The sequence below is a fragment of the Salmo trutta genome, chromosome 16 (genome assembly GCF_901001165.1).
Source record: "Salmo trutta chromosome 16, fSalTru1.1, whole genome shotgun sequence".
Taxonomy (NCBI): domain Eukaryota; kingdom Metazoa; phylum Chordata; class Actinopteri; order Salmoniformes; family Salmonidae; genus Salmo; species Salmo trutta.
The window spans coordinates 44,814,001-44,829,848 of NC_042972.1; the positions used below are offsets into that span (position 1 = coordinate 44,814,001).

Sequence of the window (15,848 nt, forward strand, 5' to 3'; positions counted from 1 at the left end):
GCAGCAACCAATGATCCGGGTCACGGCACCAATGTAACAGTGTAGGTTCCGTCCCTCTCTTCGCCCCAACCCGGGCTCGAACCAGGGACCCTTGCACACATCAACAACTGACGCCCACCAAAGCATCGTTACCCATCGCGCCACAAGAGCCACGGCCCTTGCGACGCAAGGGGAAACCCTACTTCAAGTCTCAGAGCGAGTGACGTCACCGATTGAAACGCTATTAGCGCGCACCACCGCTAACTAACTAGCCATTTCACATCGGTTACACATACACCTTAACCAAATACATGTAAACTCAGTTTTTCACAATTCCTGACATTTAATCCTAGTAAAAATTCCCTGTCTCAGGTCAGTTAGGATCACCACTTTATTTTAAGAATGTGAAATGTCAGAATAATAGTAGAGAGTGATTTATTTCAGCTTTTATTTTTTTCATCACATTCCCAGTGGGTCAGAAGTTTACATACACTGAATTAGTATTTGGTAGCAAAGCTTTTAAATTGTTTAACTTGGATCAAACGTTTTGGGTAGCCTTCCACAAGCTTCCCACAATAAGTTGGGTGAATTTTGGCCCATTCCTCCTGACAGAGCTGGTGTAACTGAGTCAGGTTTGTAGGCCTCTTTGCTCGCACATGCTTTTTCAGTTCTGCCCACAAATTTCTATAGGATTGAGGTCAGGGCTTTGTGATGGCCACTCCAATACCTTGACTTTGTTGTCCTTAAGCCATTTTGCCACAACTTTGGAAGTATGCTTGGGGTCATTGTCCATTTGGAAGACCCATTTGTGACCAGCTTTAACTTCCTGACTGATGTCTTGAGATGTTGCTTCAATATATCCACCTAATTTTCCTGCCTCATGATGCCATCTATTTTGTGAAGTGCACCAGTCCCTCCTGCAGCAAAGCACCCCCACAACATGATGCTGCCACCCCGTGCTTCACGGTTGGGACGGTGTTCTTCGGCTTGCAAGCCTCCCCCTTTTCCCTCCAAACATAACGATGGTCATTATGGCCAAACTGTTCTATTTTTGTTTCATCAGACCAGAGGACATTTCTCCAAAAAGTACGATCTTATTCCCCATGTGCAGTTGCAAACCGTAGTCTGGCTTTTTTATGGCAGTTTTGGAGCAGTGTGGCTTTTTCCTTGCTGAGCGGCCTTTCAGGTTATGTTGATATAGGACTCGTTTTACTGTGGATATAGATACTTTTGTACCGGTTTCCTCCAGCATCTTCACAAGGTCCTTTGCTGTTGTTCTGGGATTGATTTGCACTTTTCGCACCAAAGTACGTTCATCTCTAGGAGACAGAACACGTCTCCTTCCTGAGCGGTATGATGGCTGCGTGGTCCCATGGTGTTTATACTTGCATAATATTGTTTGTACAGATGAACGTGATACCTTCAGACGTTTGTAAATTGCTCCCAAGGATGAACCAGACTTGTGGAGGTCTACAATTTGTTTTCTGAGGTCTTGGCTGATTTCTTTTGATTTTCCCATGATGTCAAGCAAAGAGGCACTGAGTTTGAAAGTAGGCATTGAAATACATCCACAGGTACACCTCCAATTGACTCAAATGATGTCAATTAGCCTATCAGAAGCTTCTAAAGCCATGACATTTTCTGGAATTTTCCAAGCTGTTTAAAGGCACAGTCAACTTAGTGTATGTAAACTTCTGACCCACTGGAATTGATACAGTGAATTATAAGTGAAATAATCTGTCTGTCAACAATTGTTGGAAAAATGACTTGTGTCATGAACAAGGTAGATGTCCTAACCGACTTGCCAAAACTATAGTTTGTTAACAAGAAATTTGTGGAGAGGTTGAAAAAACAAGTTTTAATGATTCCAACCTAAGTGTATGTAAACTTCCAACTTCAACTGTATATATTTTACTGCAACAAGAAGTATAAGGGTTTTGGAGTGATCTTTGAACTGTAAAGAGTGGTAGAGTGGTGTAAATCCCAATAACATTGCACAGTGCATGTTTTACACATGACTCCTGTGGTCAGATTGCTGCTTCACGTGGTACTAGTTTATAGCCTGTGAATTAACCATGAATAAGATTGAGACATATGATGTCCTTTGGGTGGTATCTGAGTTTCGAAGACTGTAGTCCACCGAGTGGCCACATGGGAGCGGTATATTATAAGGCATTCCAAAAAACATAGACAAACAGGCTACACACTCATTGCCTTGCTGGCTACCCACCCACACTCCTAGATAAAGGATGGAATTAAATATGCAATGTTAGTCCTATCATTGTATTATATCACTGTGTAGGATAGGCTCTATCTGTAGCCTGTCCAACATTCCGAGGCAGAATTAATGTGTAACAATGTGTGATTCAAATGGGAAAATATCATTATTGGAAAATATATGTAATACAACACTGGCATATGGGGCCTCCCGAGTAGCTCAGCGGTCTAAGGCACTGCATCGTAGTGCAGTGAGGCGTCACTACAGACCCAGGTTTGATCCCAGGCTGTATCACAACAGACCCGTGACCGGGAGACCCATAGGGCGGCGCACAATTGGTCCACTGTCTTGAGGGTTTGGGAGGGGCTTTACTTGGCTCATCGTGCTCTAGCGACTCCTTGTGGTGGGCCGGGCGCCAGCAGGCTGACATTGGTCATCACTTGAATGGTGTTTCCTCCAACACATTGGTGCAGCTGGCTTCCAGGTTAAGCAGGTGGGTGTTAAGAAGCGCGGTTTGGCGGGTCATGTTTCAGAGGATGCATGACTCGACCTTTGCCTCTCCCGAGCCAGTTTGGAAGTTGCAGCGATGAGACAAGATCGCAATTGGATATCACAAAATTGGGGAGAAAAGGGGGTAAAATAAAAAAATATATAAATTAACACTGGCATATTAAATCCACAATGAAGCATAACACACAGATTTTATTTTAAATAGTCACACTTATTTAGTTTAGTTCTATGTTTCTTAATTAACACAAATAAAAAAGTGAAAAGTATATATTAATAGTTGTATGTCTCCTATGTGTGGGAATATAATCTATAACAGAGAGCGAGTCTCTTTCTTGGCAGAGCGCCCGGCCCATCTGCGGCCTGGCTCGTGGAGTACTGTTTGTTAATGTTTCAATCAGCTGTGTGTTGAGGAATGTGGAGCTATTTAACCTGAACTTCCCCAGGTGTGCGGAGGCGCCGCTCAGTCTGGGCCCCGTCGCCCTCCCCTGCCCTTGGCACAAAGCTATCACACAAACACAATCACACACTGGCCGTGCCTCAGAACGCCGGGGCTGCAGCTGTGCGCATCGCACCGCAGGGAAATTGGGAAAAACATTGCACCAGGGGAGACAGAATAAATCTTATAAAGAATTGCCGATTTAACCTCTGCCCTGCCGAAATAGAAAAGGATCCTCAACTAAAACACAATTATTGATTTCAGTGTTTTATAGTATATCCCAAATTGTTATCTATTTTTGATGAATTCCTGATTAGACCGAATACTTGCCTATACCTTTCCAAATGTGTTTGACAGTGAGCGCATACATAACCTTTTATACAATTCCGCACATATTTTCTGCATGCTAGTTATCATTGTCAATATCCGTCAAGATATTTTGACTCAACACTCAAGTCTTCGCCGTGTTATTTGATATGTTAACGAGGCCTATAAAAGCAAAGTACAAGTTAACTGTTAAGTCATTATGCAGGCTTCCAGCGGTGGACCAATTTCATCAGGAGCTGAGACAGCTATTTCTGAATAGTGGATGACAGTTCAGGGAATGTTTGTTTCCCTCTTCTCTCAACCTGTGCATCATCTTATGTGCACTTGTAAACACTATTGTAAATGTATAATGGCTAACTGTAAATGTGATGTGACGGGAAATGATATGTGACACACACACACACACACACATACCATAAACACCAAAAGCCATGTTTAAAATAATTGCCTCGTTTTAATAAAAACACCATGAAGGTACATTGTAAAAAAACAACAATATTTTTCACATAGTGTGGCATTGTAATATACAATACATTTTGTCGCTCAGGATACTGAGAAAATGAATACATTTTATTTTACAAAATTTTGAATTTCATACATGTTTTACAAAACGTAAGAGAAACGTTGTCTTTCTTGAGAAAGTCAACACAACAACAGGCGAAGCTGTTTGCAGTAACTGCCATGGTCCCATGACTAACACAGTCTATTAGGACCCACTAGTCTCCATGAGATCAGAGACCTCAGGATGTGGATCGAATGCCTTGAGTGACAGTTCCTCTCTTCTTGAGAATGTCCATCAAAAGTATTTTCTAGCATGGGAGTTTGCAACTTCCCTACTTGGCTCAAGGTTTGTTTGTGATCTAATGTCACATAATGTAACCTTGTTCTTTCTTCGTGGTGCTCGCTCTGGAACTATACATGGGGCGATGCTCCGAGAGCTCTAGCGGCACATGATTCTGTCATCCGAGCATCCATTCTGGAGAGAGAAGATAAAAACGTTAGGTCCGTGTTTGCTGTGAAAGTACTTGCCTACTAGTTTCAATGCAACATAACTTTATTCACTGTTATAAACCAACTTTACGCACGGCTACAGACTATTCATATTTAGGTTACTTCCAACGGTTAGGTCAGATATTGGGAGACACTAGGTAGCTCTTGCAGAAACTCATCAAGACATGTCAGAGTGATATTTACCTCGACAGTGATGCTGGCCAGCTCTGCATTCAGGGTGGTGAGAGGTGTGCGGGGCACGCTGATCTGCTGACGGCTCTTCTCCGGCTCGTCCAGCTCGACCTGTAGATCCCAGATGTAGTCAATGACGTGCTGGAGGATCTCCACCTTGCTGGCCTTCTTGTTGGTAGGCAGAGTAGGTACCAGCTCCTTCAGCTTGCTGTAGCAGCTGTTCATGTCTTGCAGAAAGACGGTCATCTGCTCGTCCAGCAGCGGGATCTTGCATTTGGAGATGGACAGGCTCTGGTCTGCGAGGCACCGCACCATGTCCTCGCCGCCAACCTTACTCTTCAGTGCGCAGGTAGGTCCGACAACCTTCATATTGGCTGATGGTGTAGCTGTAGTTTCCAAAGATAAGGAAAATATGGTGCGTAAAAGCTATAGAGATTAGCAAAGGCTCCAAAAGTATTTTTAGTAGTCTAGGGAATATTGTCTCAGTAATGTTGACAGTTCTCAACAACGCACGAGTGTACCGCCTTGAATTTATAAGACTAGGACTTGGGGGCGTGCCCAAACTTGTCTTGTTTGCGGAGCGAGGGCCTATAGCGCAGCCGTGTTAGCGCTAGGACGTTTCACCACTGTTTTCTTAGCCAATGGGAGCGTGCGCCTGATTTTAAGGATTTCGAATATGTTTGAGAGAAGGCGTTACAAATGGAAACAAATGTGTATTTTTACGGGTGATGGGCCTATGTGGGAATCCAGCTGGCCATGGCTTGGGGACTCTGCAGGTGTAGAGTGCCTGGGGACACTGAATGGTTGGTGTTGTGTATGGGTATGGGGGTATATGTGCTGTGTGTCGGATGGGATGAATGGCTGGTGATAATAACCATAGCGCCTGAGACTTGCCCACCCAACAGTTAGAGGGCACCTTAGATGACCACGTTATAAAGGTGCCATAAATGAAGAGATATTCAGACTATGAATAATAACTGGTTTATTACCATTGGGTATGGTGTAATATGATTAATGTCCATTCAAACAATTTGCTCTATAGCTATAACACTCATGTGTGCAATTTATGATTGACAGAACTTTACACACAAGGGGGAAAAACAACATTCACAATTTAGTGTAGCATTTATTATTTATTATAAAATGTATTTATAGGTCCAGCCTACATGTCTGTCTTTGGCGCACTTTCTCCCGTTATTCACCATAGCTGGCTGAGAATGTTGTGTTAAAAGTCACACTAAGCTTTCTTTTTACTTACAAACTGCACTTTTTAGCACAGACTCTCTTTTTCCTCTCATGAAGGGAAGCCCCTGTGAGCCACTTCACGGATTCCTTCACATGTTCTCCGTGTGTGCTCAGCCTTGTGTGCACATTGAAATTGCATTGCTCTGTTCTGAATCTTCCCCCAGATTGTCCAAACAAGCCAAGGCAGACTGGCAGGCGCCAGCGCCGTGACGTCACCCATTCATCCGAGCCTTGACGCCTGTCAGCCTGGCGCCGAGCGGGCGGTCGCTATGGAGACCTCAAACAACAGGCTCGCACTCCACTGTTCACCTGAGTAGAGCGCGAACGGTCCATGCTATTTCGAATCCTTGGGACGTTGACATTTTAAAATATTTAAGATTAGGGTTAGGTAAGAGATATGGTTATGGGTAGGGACGTCCCTAGGATGCCGTATTGCACTAGTCACGCGCAAACCCTGAGAACAAACTGGCTTCGGAGTTCATAATTCATTTATCACTTTAAATCACTTTGATGAGATTACCGCCCCGCGCACCTGCAAACGGTCATTGTCGCCAGTTTACTCAAGCATAGTATTTTAGGAAACGAATAAGAAAGAGAAAGAGCGAGCGCTGTAAAGTGAAACCATGCATTTGTACCGCATTTTTACGCAAATTGATAGGATAAGTTGCGGCAGCATTCCTTCACATGAAACTCTATGGAGGCTGTCTGTCTGTGAATGTCTCCTAAAATCAACACACAGCAGCATAACCAGCTAAATATCTTATATGAAACATGCAGCTTTTCTTAAAGCTAGAATTTCCAAGAAAACTTATGCATTCATAAAAAAAAGTGTTATACAATGATATAATATGCAACATTTTTTTTTTAAATGTAGGGGCTGCTGCCGCAAGTTAAAAAAGTTCCTTAACTTTGTTCTTACTAATGATAATAGTTAACTTAACAGTATGAGGCTGGTAATTTATGTTGAACCCTATAGCAATGGGTTTAGTTTAGAAATTCAAATACACTTTTTGAAGAAGCAACATATTGCAATTAGCCAATATGTATGCAAATTAGTCTAGATATCACTAGAAAAACTATGGAAAAAAACGAATTAAAAGCAGAAAATAGTCAGTTTAAAGTAATTTTAGCCTACTGTCTTAAACGTAATTTTGTATTGTATTTTTTTGCACTCTGTCCCAGGTTGCAGCTGACAGGGCGGAGGGGGGAAGGGGGGAGGGCCTGCTGCCAGAACAATGGGAGTGCGGTGAAGGGATTGTGGGAGAGAATCTAGGCTGGAGCCACAGTGTCTGGAGCGCCCCTCCACTCCCCTCATCCAGCTTTTGTTCAGCTGCAAAAGCTATCAGCACTTCCTATTGACACCAACAATAACTCCCCACAGCTGGGCCCTTTTTAGCCTGTTTACAGCACATCAAGGCAAGGACAGAGAGAGGGAAGAGGGAAAAGGAAAGAAACAGAGGGGAAAAGAAAAGTGAAACAAATTAGCTCCTGATTTTAACTGGCAGAATGGCAATGCCCCGCACCACCATCCAACCATCCGACTACCCAAAACCCTGTTTTCCATGGTCATTCATTCATTTTTGTTCATTCTGAAATGCATACAGGCATTTAATTGCCGAACATATCGTAAAAATCTGATCCCACGTTGTATTTAATCTTTGTACATTGTATTCTGAACGCATCAATGTAAACATGCTATTAGAGCATCCATCAAAAAGGCTGATATGGAACAGTTGCAGTCTGTTACTTAGAAGGAACACTGTGTACAGTGCAGCAGTGTTTTCAACAGTTTGTGCCAGAACAGAAACTTTTCCCCGCAGATTTGTCACTATACTGTAGTAAATTGTGCCATTTGGACAGGGAAAGTGTGTTGGCTAATACACCCTCTTTATTGCTACAGAAAGTAGTTACACAAAAGCAAACTGCAGGATGTAGTGAGGGGCAAGCTGGAGATCAGAGGGGAAAGGACATTCGTATTAACCCTATTGCTACTGTTATAATTACCATGGAACAATAGCTACTGCTCATAGGGCTTCCGGAAACATGGATCTTCTAATTCTAGGAGTCAACAATCATGTGGGATATCATTTTTGATTGTAGACTTCACACTTAACGATTATCATTCAATCATATCACATGACATCATATAGTAGAATTTATTTTATGATGTAATTTAATTGAGAAGAAGCAAAACACACATTATTTTTCTAATCTTGTGGGAACAAACAATTGATTCCCATTCAAAATCCTATTTTACCTAACCCCTAAACCTAAACTCCTAAACCTAACCCTAAACCTAACCCCTAACCTGAATTATAACCCTAACCCTAATTGTAACCCTAAACCTAACCCCTAAGCCTAAAATAGCCTTTTTCCTTGTAGGGACCGGCAAAATTTCTCCACTTGTCTGAATTCTCCTTGTTTTACTATCCTTGTGTAGACTTCTGATCCCCACAAGTTAGTAAAACAAAAAACACACACAGACACACACACACACACACACAGAAACACAAAGACTCACACACACACACACACACACTCACACACACACACACACACACACACACACACACACACACACACACACACACACACACACACACACACACACACACACACACACACACACACACACACACACACACATACACACACCATCTTCCTGCAGCTGTGGGATTAGTTTCCAGTTCCCAGTCTGGCTCTTCCTGTTTGGTCGATAATGATCACACCTGTGCAGGTGTGTGGAGACGAGCATCGCCACTCATATGGGAGTGGTGGGGTGTGGTGTCAGGTATACATGGTGTGTGATAGTCAATGTCAAATGTGTATTGTTGATAGTGATTGAGACACATTAGGAGCAGGGGAAATAAAGATGATAACAATAAGTGCCTGCAAGACGCGGTGGTTGGGCTGAGTGTGTAATTTCTGCTTACTCAATGGGTTTGTTTTTTATTGGTTCCCTCCTGTTCCCTGTGGTGACTGTCCTGCTTTGCTCTGCTCTGCTTTGCCCTGCTCTAGCCTGGTCAGCCCTGGTGTCCCCCTGGGGAGATTGGCCTCTAATGACTTCCTGGCCGTGAGGAGTCAGTCACATCCTGTCCAATGACAGAGCAGCCCCTGTTCACAGATGTGTCATCAGCAGAACCGTCTTTCTGCTGAAAGGTCTGGAGCGTCTGAACGGTCACTGTATGTATGGCTATATTTTGCTGTTTATCATAGCAGTCTTGTGGACTTTGATACTGGCAAATCTTTAGATTATATAAGAGTTGTGTAGACTGATAGTAAGTGCTGCACAATAGAGATCCATCCAGTCCCACAGATGTCTTGGACTGTATCCTTGGCCCTGGACTGGGGATGGCTGCCCTCTCCCTCACACTCAGGGACAAACCCAGTTTGGGCACTTTGCAGCCAGCAGCAGCTTGTGTGCCTGCACATTCACAGTGGGACCAGCGGACCCCAGCCTAACCCCCTGCCTCCGCCTGGTTCCCACACACACTATCAAAGCCCTTTAATGGCTTCTAATTAGCTCCCCATCTGCTGGTGACGGCGCACTGGTGGCATGCAAAAGCACCCATTCAGAGCATCGGCATTGTACTCTGGAATACTTTCCACTCCACTGGCAATTGCCTGGAGAGAGTTTTAGCCAGGGGGAGTGTTCTACGCTCAGGGGTTTGGGGGAGGGCATTGGTGGAGGGACACACAATGGGAGACAGTGTTATGGCTTGTTGCAAATCTAATAATGCCAGAGGTCCTTCCGTCTCTGGACCCCCCCCCCCCCTTATCTCTCCTCTTGCTCATCTGCAACATATTGGCCTCTCTAAAGTGAATCTGGTTCACAGCACTGTGCTCCATGGAGAAGGTGCTGTTCTGTGTTCTGTTTTGAGCATAGGTAATAAACCTGATAAGGTGTTCCATTGTACTGCATGCGACCCTGCAGCTCTACCTCTCCACAGGGGGAACAATGGTTTTACCTCTTTAGAAACTGTGATGTCTTCCTAATGAGGCCTAGTCATTAGCAGCTCCTCCAGTGGCCTGCTATGCTATCTGTGAATAGGACCTGTGTTTGGCCTACATGGCCCCCACACAGACAGACACATAGACAGTGGGGCCCAGGTCCAGTGGATCCGTTAGAGGGGACCAGCTGTTCACAGCTGGGCAGCGGGGGGAGGACCATGGAGGACTGTGGGGACCAGGGCCCACTGCTGCTGGGCAGCTGTCACCACCAGCAGGGAGGAAGATAAAGGGCAAACAAAGTGCTGCTGCTGAAAATCATCAGCTCAACCAGACAGCTTCCTCTGCCTCTCCAGAGCAGAGCCCATCCTCACCCCAGGCTGCATAGCGCATTCAACTGGACATGGATGGCTCCTAGTCATCTAGCTAAGTGGTGTAATGTAACTAAGTAAAAATACTTTAAAGTACTACTTAAGTAGTTTTTTTGGGGCTTCTGTACTTTAGTGTTTATATTTTTGACAACTTTTGCTTTTACTTCACTACATTCTGAAGGAAAATATAAACTTTTTACTCCAGTAAATTTTCTCTGACACCCAAAAGCACTTGTTACATTTCGAATGGACAGGAAAATGGTCCAATTCACGCACTTATCAAGAGAAGGATCAAGGATGTGGTCGTCCCTACAGCCTCTGACTCACTAAACACAAATGCTTTGTTTGTAAATAATGTTATAGTGTTGAAGTGTGCCCATGGCTATCCGTAAAAAAAACCAACATTTTTATGGAAAAGTTTTTATGGAAATCTTAATATAAGGAATTTGAAATTATTTATAGCATTTACTTTGACTTAAGATACTTAAGTATATTTAAAACCAGATACTTTTAGACTTTTACTCAAGTAGTGTTTTACTGGGTGACTTTCACTTTTACTTGAGTCATTTTCTATTATGGCATTTTTACATTCACTCAAGTATGACAATTGGGTTATTTTTTCTCCACTGATCTAGCTTACATGCCTACACACTGGGAACTTATCATATCTATGTTCAATGATATGACCGAGATGGTACACTCTTCACCTGTGTGGGGGAGGCATCAAGACATTGAATTCAAAATGAGATCAAATGTTTTGGGGTTAATGTCTCTGAGGCTTTTCAAAACCAGTTTCAGTAACATAGGCATGTACTCATAATTGAGAATATTTAACCTTTAACATACAGAGCCTGGCTTTCAGATGATGCGTGAGTGCCTCGGTGTAGGCTGTGTTGTGTATTCATTTGTGTGACGAACAGTCAGTCACCTGACCTCTCTCCCTATCACACACACATCCCCACAGCTGCACAGAGGTCTCCAGTCAGCACAGCCAGGGGACATGGGAGCCAAACCCTAAATATGGAGCCTGGACAGTGGCAGCTGGGGAGCTCACAAAGCCCCATTCAGAGGGCCCAGGCCTGGGGACAATGGCTGGGCCAGGCTGAGCCCTCTCCTCCGCTGTTCACCCAAAGATTAATACTTCAGATCGGCTTCCCGGTGGCAGGCTCGGCTAAAAGGAGAGCCCTCCTGTTTGTCAGTGGGTATTGTGCGAGTTGTCTGAGAACCAACCTTTTGGATGGGCTTGACAAATGAGCTCTGCCATTGACAGTGAACAGATTGTGGCATGTATATAATCAGGTTATTTGGGTGTTGGTTTTTTGTTTCTCTCCCTTGAGGCCCTTGACATTTCTACACTTCTGAAAGGGCTATGATGGGCCTAGGTTTCCTCTCTTGTTTATTGCTTTTGTTTATCAAAGCTATGTTGAATGAACATCCCAGTCATGACGGTATTGGATGTTGGAGATCCTACATCTATTCCATTCATCCTCCATCTTTTTCTGAAGAGGAGGCACAAGAGAAACAGGTGTGAGCGTGAGTCATAGTCAACACACCAACATTGCTTTCTTATTATTGCTTTGTATTCTGTGCAGGCTTCCCTTTCTACCTGCCCTGAACAAAGTGTTAGAAAGAACACCCTCAGTGTGGGAAGCACAGTAACAAAATACAGTGTTAGGTGAGGTGGTGTGATATCACAGCACAGTGCCCTATGTTAGGCCTCGCCCTCAGCCTGGGAGTGGAGTGCAGGTGTTTAGCCCCCAGCAAGGCACTGTTTCAGGTTAGACTAAAGGAATCCCGCCCTGCCCTCTCCACGTAGGAAACTGTAGGTGTCCACTAAGCAACACACACAGTCAGTCGCACACCTGTGCCCACAGGAAGTGAGCTACTCTGTTTGATTACACAATACAACCAAATATTTCATCAGGACAACTTGAGGCAAAGAAATGTTGTCGTCGTTCATTATCATAGCTATGAGATTTGTCTTTTAGTGGCAACTCTTAATGTCTCTTAAGATGTTTTACAACAATGAAAACCAATGTAATAACAGTTTAACATATTACTCTATAATGATTTAATAGTGATACAGTTATGATAGTTTGTGAACAACCTTTGCCCTCTAATTGATGACATTAAAGGAGGACTCATCAGGCCCTTCTGTCCTGTTTGTCCCTGTGTGTTGGCTGTATTCTCACGATAAAGGAATGTACCCACCACATAAACACAGACTCTCCTACAAGCCCCCTATCCCCCCTCCCTACGGCCTCATTCCCTCAACGTCTAAAGACTCTAGTCTGTTTCCCTGTCTCCCCATCTCCCTCCCCTCATATCCTCTGACTCCCTGTTCTTCCCTACTCTTCCCTGTCTCCCCACTCTCTCTTACCCATAGCACCACTCTCACAGACACACTGGCAACAGCACCTTGATGATGCTCTTGTGTTTCCCACGTTGTCTGAGGCACGCTCAGCTAGGACATCGCCCTGCTTCTCACAAAGCCAGGACCCACTTCCAGGAATCCGCTTGTGTGAAACTAAACGCAGCAGAAGGTGCCCTAGTTTGAAAGTTCATTCTTCTCCCTGGGATTGTTTCATGGAGTTAACAAAGGGGGAGAGAGGGTGTGTGTGGGTCAGCAGGGGTGTGTATGTGTGTGTGTGTGTGTGTCTGGGCTTTACTCGCCAGTGTGTGTGTGTGTGTGTGCACGTGAGGGTAGGGGTGTAGGATTATAAAGAGGAAGTGAATTGGAAGTACACACTCAGTGACCGAATGAGAGGGAGACATTCCTTCGCAGGCCCTTCCCCTCCTCCCCCTCTTCCTCCATCCTCTCCTCTCCACTCCTCTGTCGTTCGCAGGCCCTGGGAAAATCAAACAGGTGGTTTGTCCCTGGCAGAAAAGCTGGCTGGGCCCAGGGTATGCAGGCTACAGGCTGCTGGGGGCTAGCGAAAGCTCTTAGGCCCAGCTTTAGGTCGGCGCTCTGAATGGCCCTCTGCTTCATTATCATGTGAATTCTGGGAACTGCCCTGGGCTCCCAGTAACACCAGTGAGCTTTCCATATGGTGTTCGCTTGGCAACTAGAGAGCCCCCCCCCCCTTGTCCCCTTACCCCTCACTCTGCACCCCTCCCTTCCATTCCACCACTCTTGATATCAAAGGAGGACAAGAAGGAGAGGGACACTGAGGGCCCCTGCGGCTGGACCACACAGACTAATATTGGACAGGCCTCATCAGGGTCGTATGACGCTGCCTGCTGCCCTGGAGGGCAGGTTTAGCATCCTGATATATTCAAGTTGGAGTTATGATTGACATAGACACTGTGAGCCTTCTGTGAAGAGGTGTCCCTCCCTAACCAATGGGAATTTCACAGATCGCTTTCCCCATATCAAATCAAATTTTAATTTGTCACATGAGCCGAATACAGCAGGTGTAGACCTTACTGTGAAATGCTTACTTACAAGCCCCTAACCAGCAATGCAGTTCAAGAAATAGAGTTAATAAAATATTTACAAAATAAACTAAAGTAAAAAAAAAAACAGTAACAACAAAATAATAACAAAGCTATGTACAGGGGGTACCAGTACTGAGTCAATGTGCAGGGGTACAGGTTAGTTGAGGTAATTTGTACATGCAGGTAGGGGTAAAGTAACTATGCATAGATAATAAACAGCGAGTAGCAGCAGTGTAAAAACGAAGGGGGGATGGGGGGGGTGTCAATATAAATAGTTTCACAGATTTCACAGATCTCTTTCCCCATATCCTACTCTGGGAGAATGACAGTGTAGTGTGTAACACAACAGGATCAGTGGAGTGTGCCAACCCAAACCACCCACTACGACTTGCCTCAGCCAACCTTCGTTGTTTTTGTGTGACACTTTTACAAACATTGATGTATTGAACCTAAACACAATCGCAAAGTGATCCACTTGAGCTGGAAATAATATGAAGAAGACTATACTTACTCATATTACTAATGCAACATTGTGATGATTCAAATTTTCCAAGACGATGAGGCCACTTCCATTATCTATTGCAATGAGACATCAGTCATCAGTAACAACATGCTAGGGAATATTCTGCTTTGGAGCCACCTGTGGTTGAAGGGCAGGAAGGAAGTCTCTGAACAGTATGTCACATGTGCTACATGATCTCATGATGATGCCGAGAATGCATGTGTGTGTGTGTGTGTGTGTGTGTGTGTGTAATCTCTTGGCTTACTTCCCTACTTGCACCTGTGATAAAGGGGGAGAGGCATGGATGGAGTGAGGGAGAGAAGGGGGGAAGTGGGAAAAGATTTGAGTCTGAGCCTAGGTCAGAGGAACTCTCCTGATGACTCATGTTCTTGCACATGGAGCGATTCACTCCCTCTGCAGCTGTTCAGCCACATGCGCAATATTATTTCACAACATCTTCCCTGTCCTTGAAAATTCACCCCCCCCCCCCCTTCTCGCCGTTCCCTCTCCCCTTCCACTCTCTCACCGTCCTGGCTCCAGTGAAACACCCTGAGTAGGTGCAGGTGCAGGTGCAGGCGTTACTCATGCCCTCTTCCCCGAATCTGCATGTGCTGCATGTCATTTAATAATCTTCTCTATTCCACAGAAACCTGATTGCCTCAGGTAAGTGTTGTAATCACCCTGCCGGGCTACGCCCTATGTGTAAGAACACAGCTTGTGACATCGATGATAGTACTTTCATCACATAGATACTGATAATGATCCATCATTTTTATTTTACAGATTCTAGTGTGTGTGTGTGTGTGTGTGTGTGTGTGTGTGTGTGTGTGTGTGTGTGTGTGTGTGTGTGTGTGTGTGTGTGTGTGTGTGTGTGTGTGTGTGTGTGTGTGTGTGGACCAGAAGTCCCCACAAGAATAGTAAACAAACAAAAATTTTACCAACTGACATTTGGTTAGTCCCCACAAGGTTGAATGCTATTTCTAGGGGGTTTAGGGTTAAGGTTAGAATTAGTGTTAGGGTTAGAATTACGTTAAATGTTAGGATTAGGAGCTAAGGTTAGGTTTTAGGGTTAGGGTTAAGATTAGGTTTTTGGGTTAAGTTTAGGGTTAAGGTTAGGGTTAGTGTAAGAGTACGGGTTAGGGTTAGGGGTTAGGGAAAATAGGATTTTGAATGGGACTGAATTTTGGGTCCCCACAGGTTAGCTGTACAAGACTGTGTGTGTGTGTGCGCGTGTGTCTCCACACACACATGCTCTCTGTGTATACAGTATCTTTCTAGGTCTAGAGGACTCTGACTGCTCTGGTCCAGCTCTGGACCAGGGGAACGCCTCTTCGTTCCTTTCCAGATGACGTGTGAGTGCAGCAGCCGTGACTCATCACACAGCTGCCTCTGGACTCCCACCCATCCTGGGGGAGTAGACCCAGTCAGACCAGGTCACAAGCCACTGGCATGACCACAGTGTTTACTGCAGCAGGCCTAATGGACTAATGATGCCTGAGGAATGATACACATTACCCGTGTAGGACTGCTGACTGGTACTGATACTATTACACAGCAAATACAACCCGTTGAACATGCCCGTCATGGATCGATCTCTACTGACTAACACGTTCTTCATATGGCTTCACCTGTATCTTCACTACATGGTAACATCATGTCTCTGTGAGGAGGGTGAATCATTGATTCTACTCA

The 15,848-nt window shown here is 44.6% G+C and overlaps 1 protein-coding gene across 1 annotated transcript; it reads right to left on the reverse strand.

Annotated features, from left to right (window-relative positions):
- Positions 1 to 3,904: 3,904 nt before the first annotated feature.
- LOC115150821 (DNA-binding protein inhibitor ID-1) lies at positions 3,905 to 5,172 on the reverse strand. The gene is made up of 2 exons (XM_029694530.1): positions 4,665 to 5,172; positions 3,905 to 4,446 (listed from the first exon to the last, which is right to left on the reverse strand). The coding sequence occupies exons 1-2, from the start codon at positions 5,019 to 5,021 to the stop codon at positions 4,411 to 4,413; spliced, it is 393 nt and encodes a 130-aa protein (XP_029550390.1). The 5' UTR covers positions 5,022 to 5,172; the 3' UTR covers positions 3,905 to 4,410.
- Between the last annotated feature and the right edge of the window lie 10,676 nt (positions 5,173 to 15,848).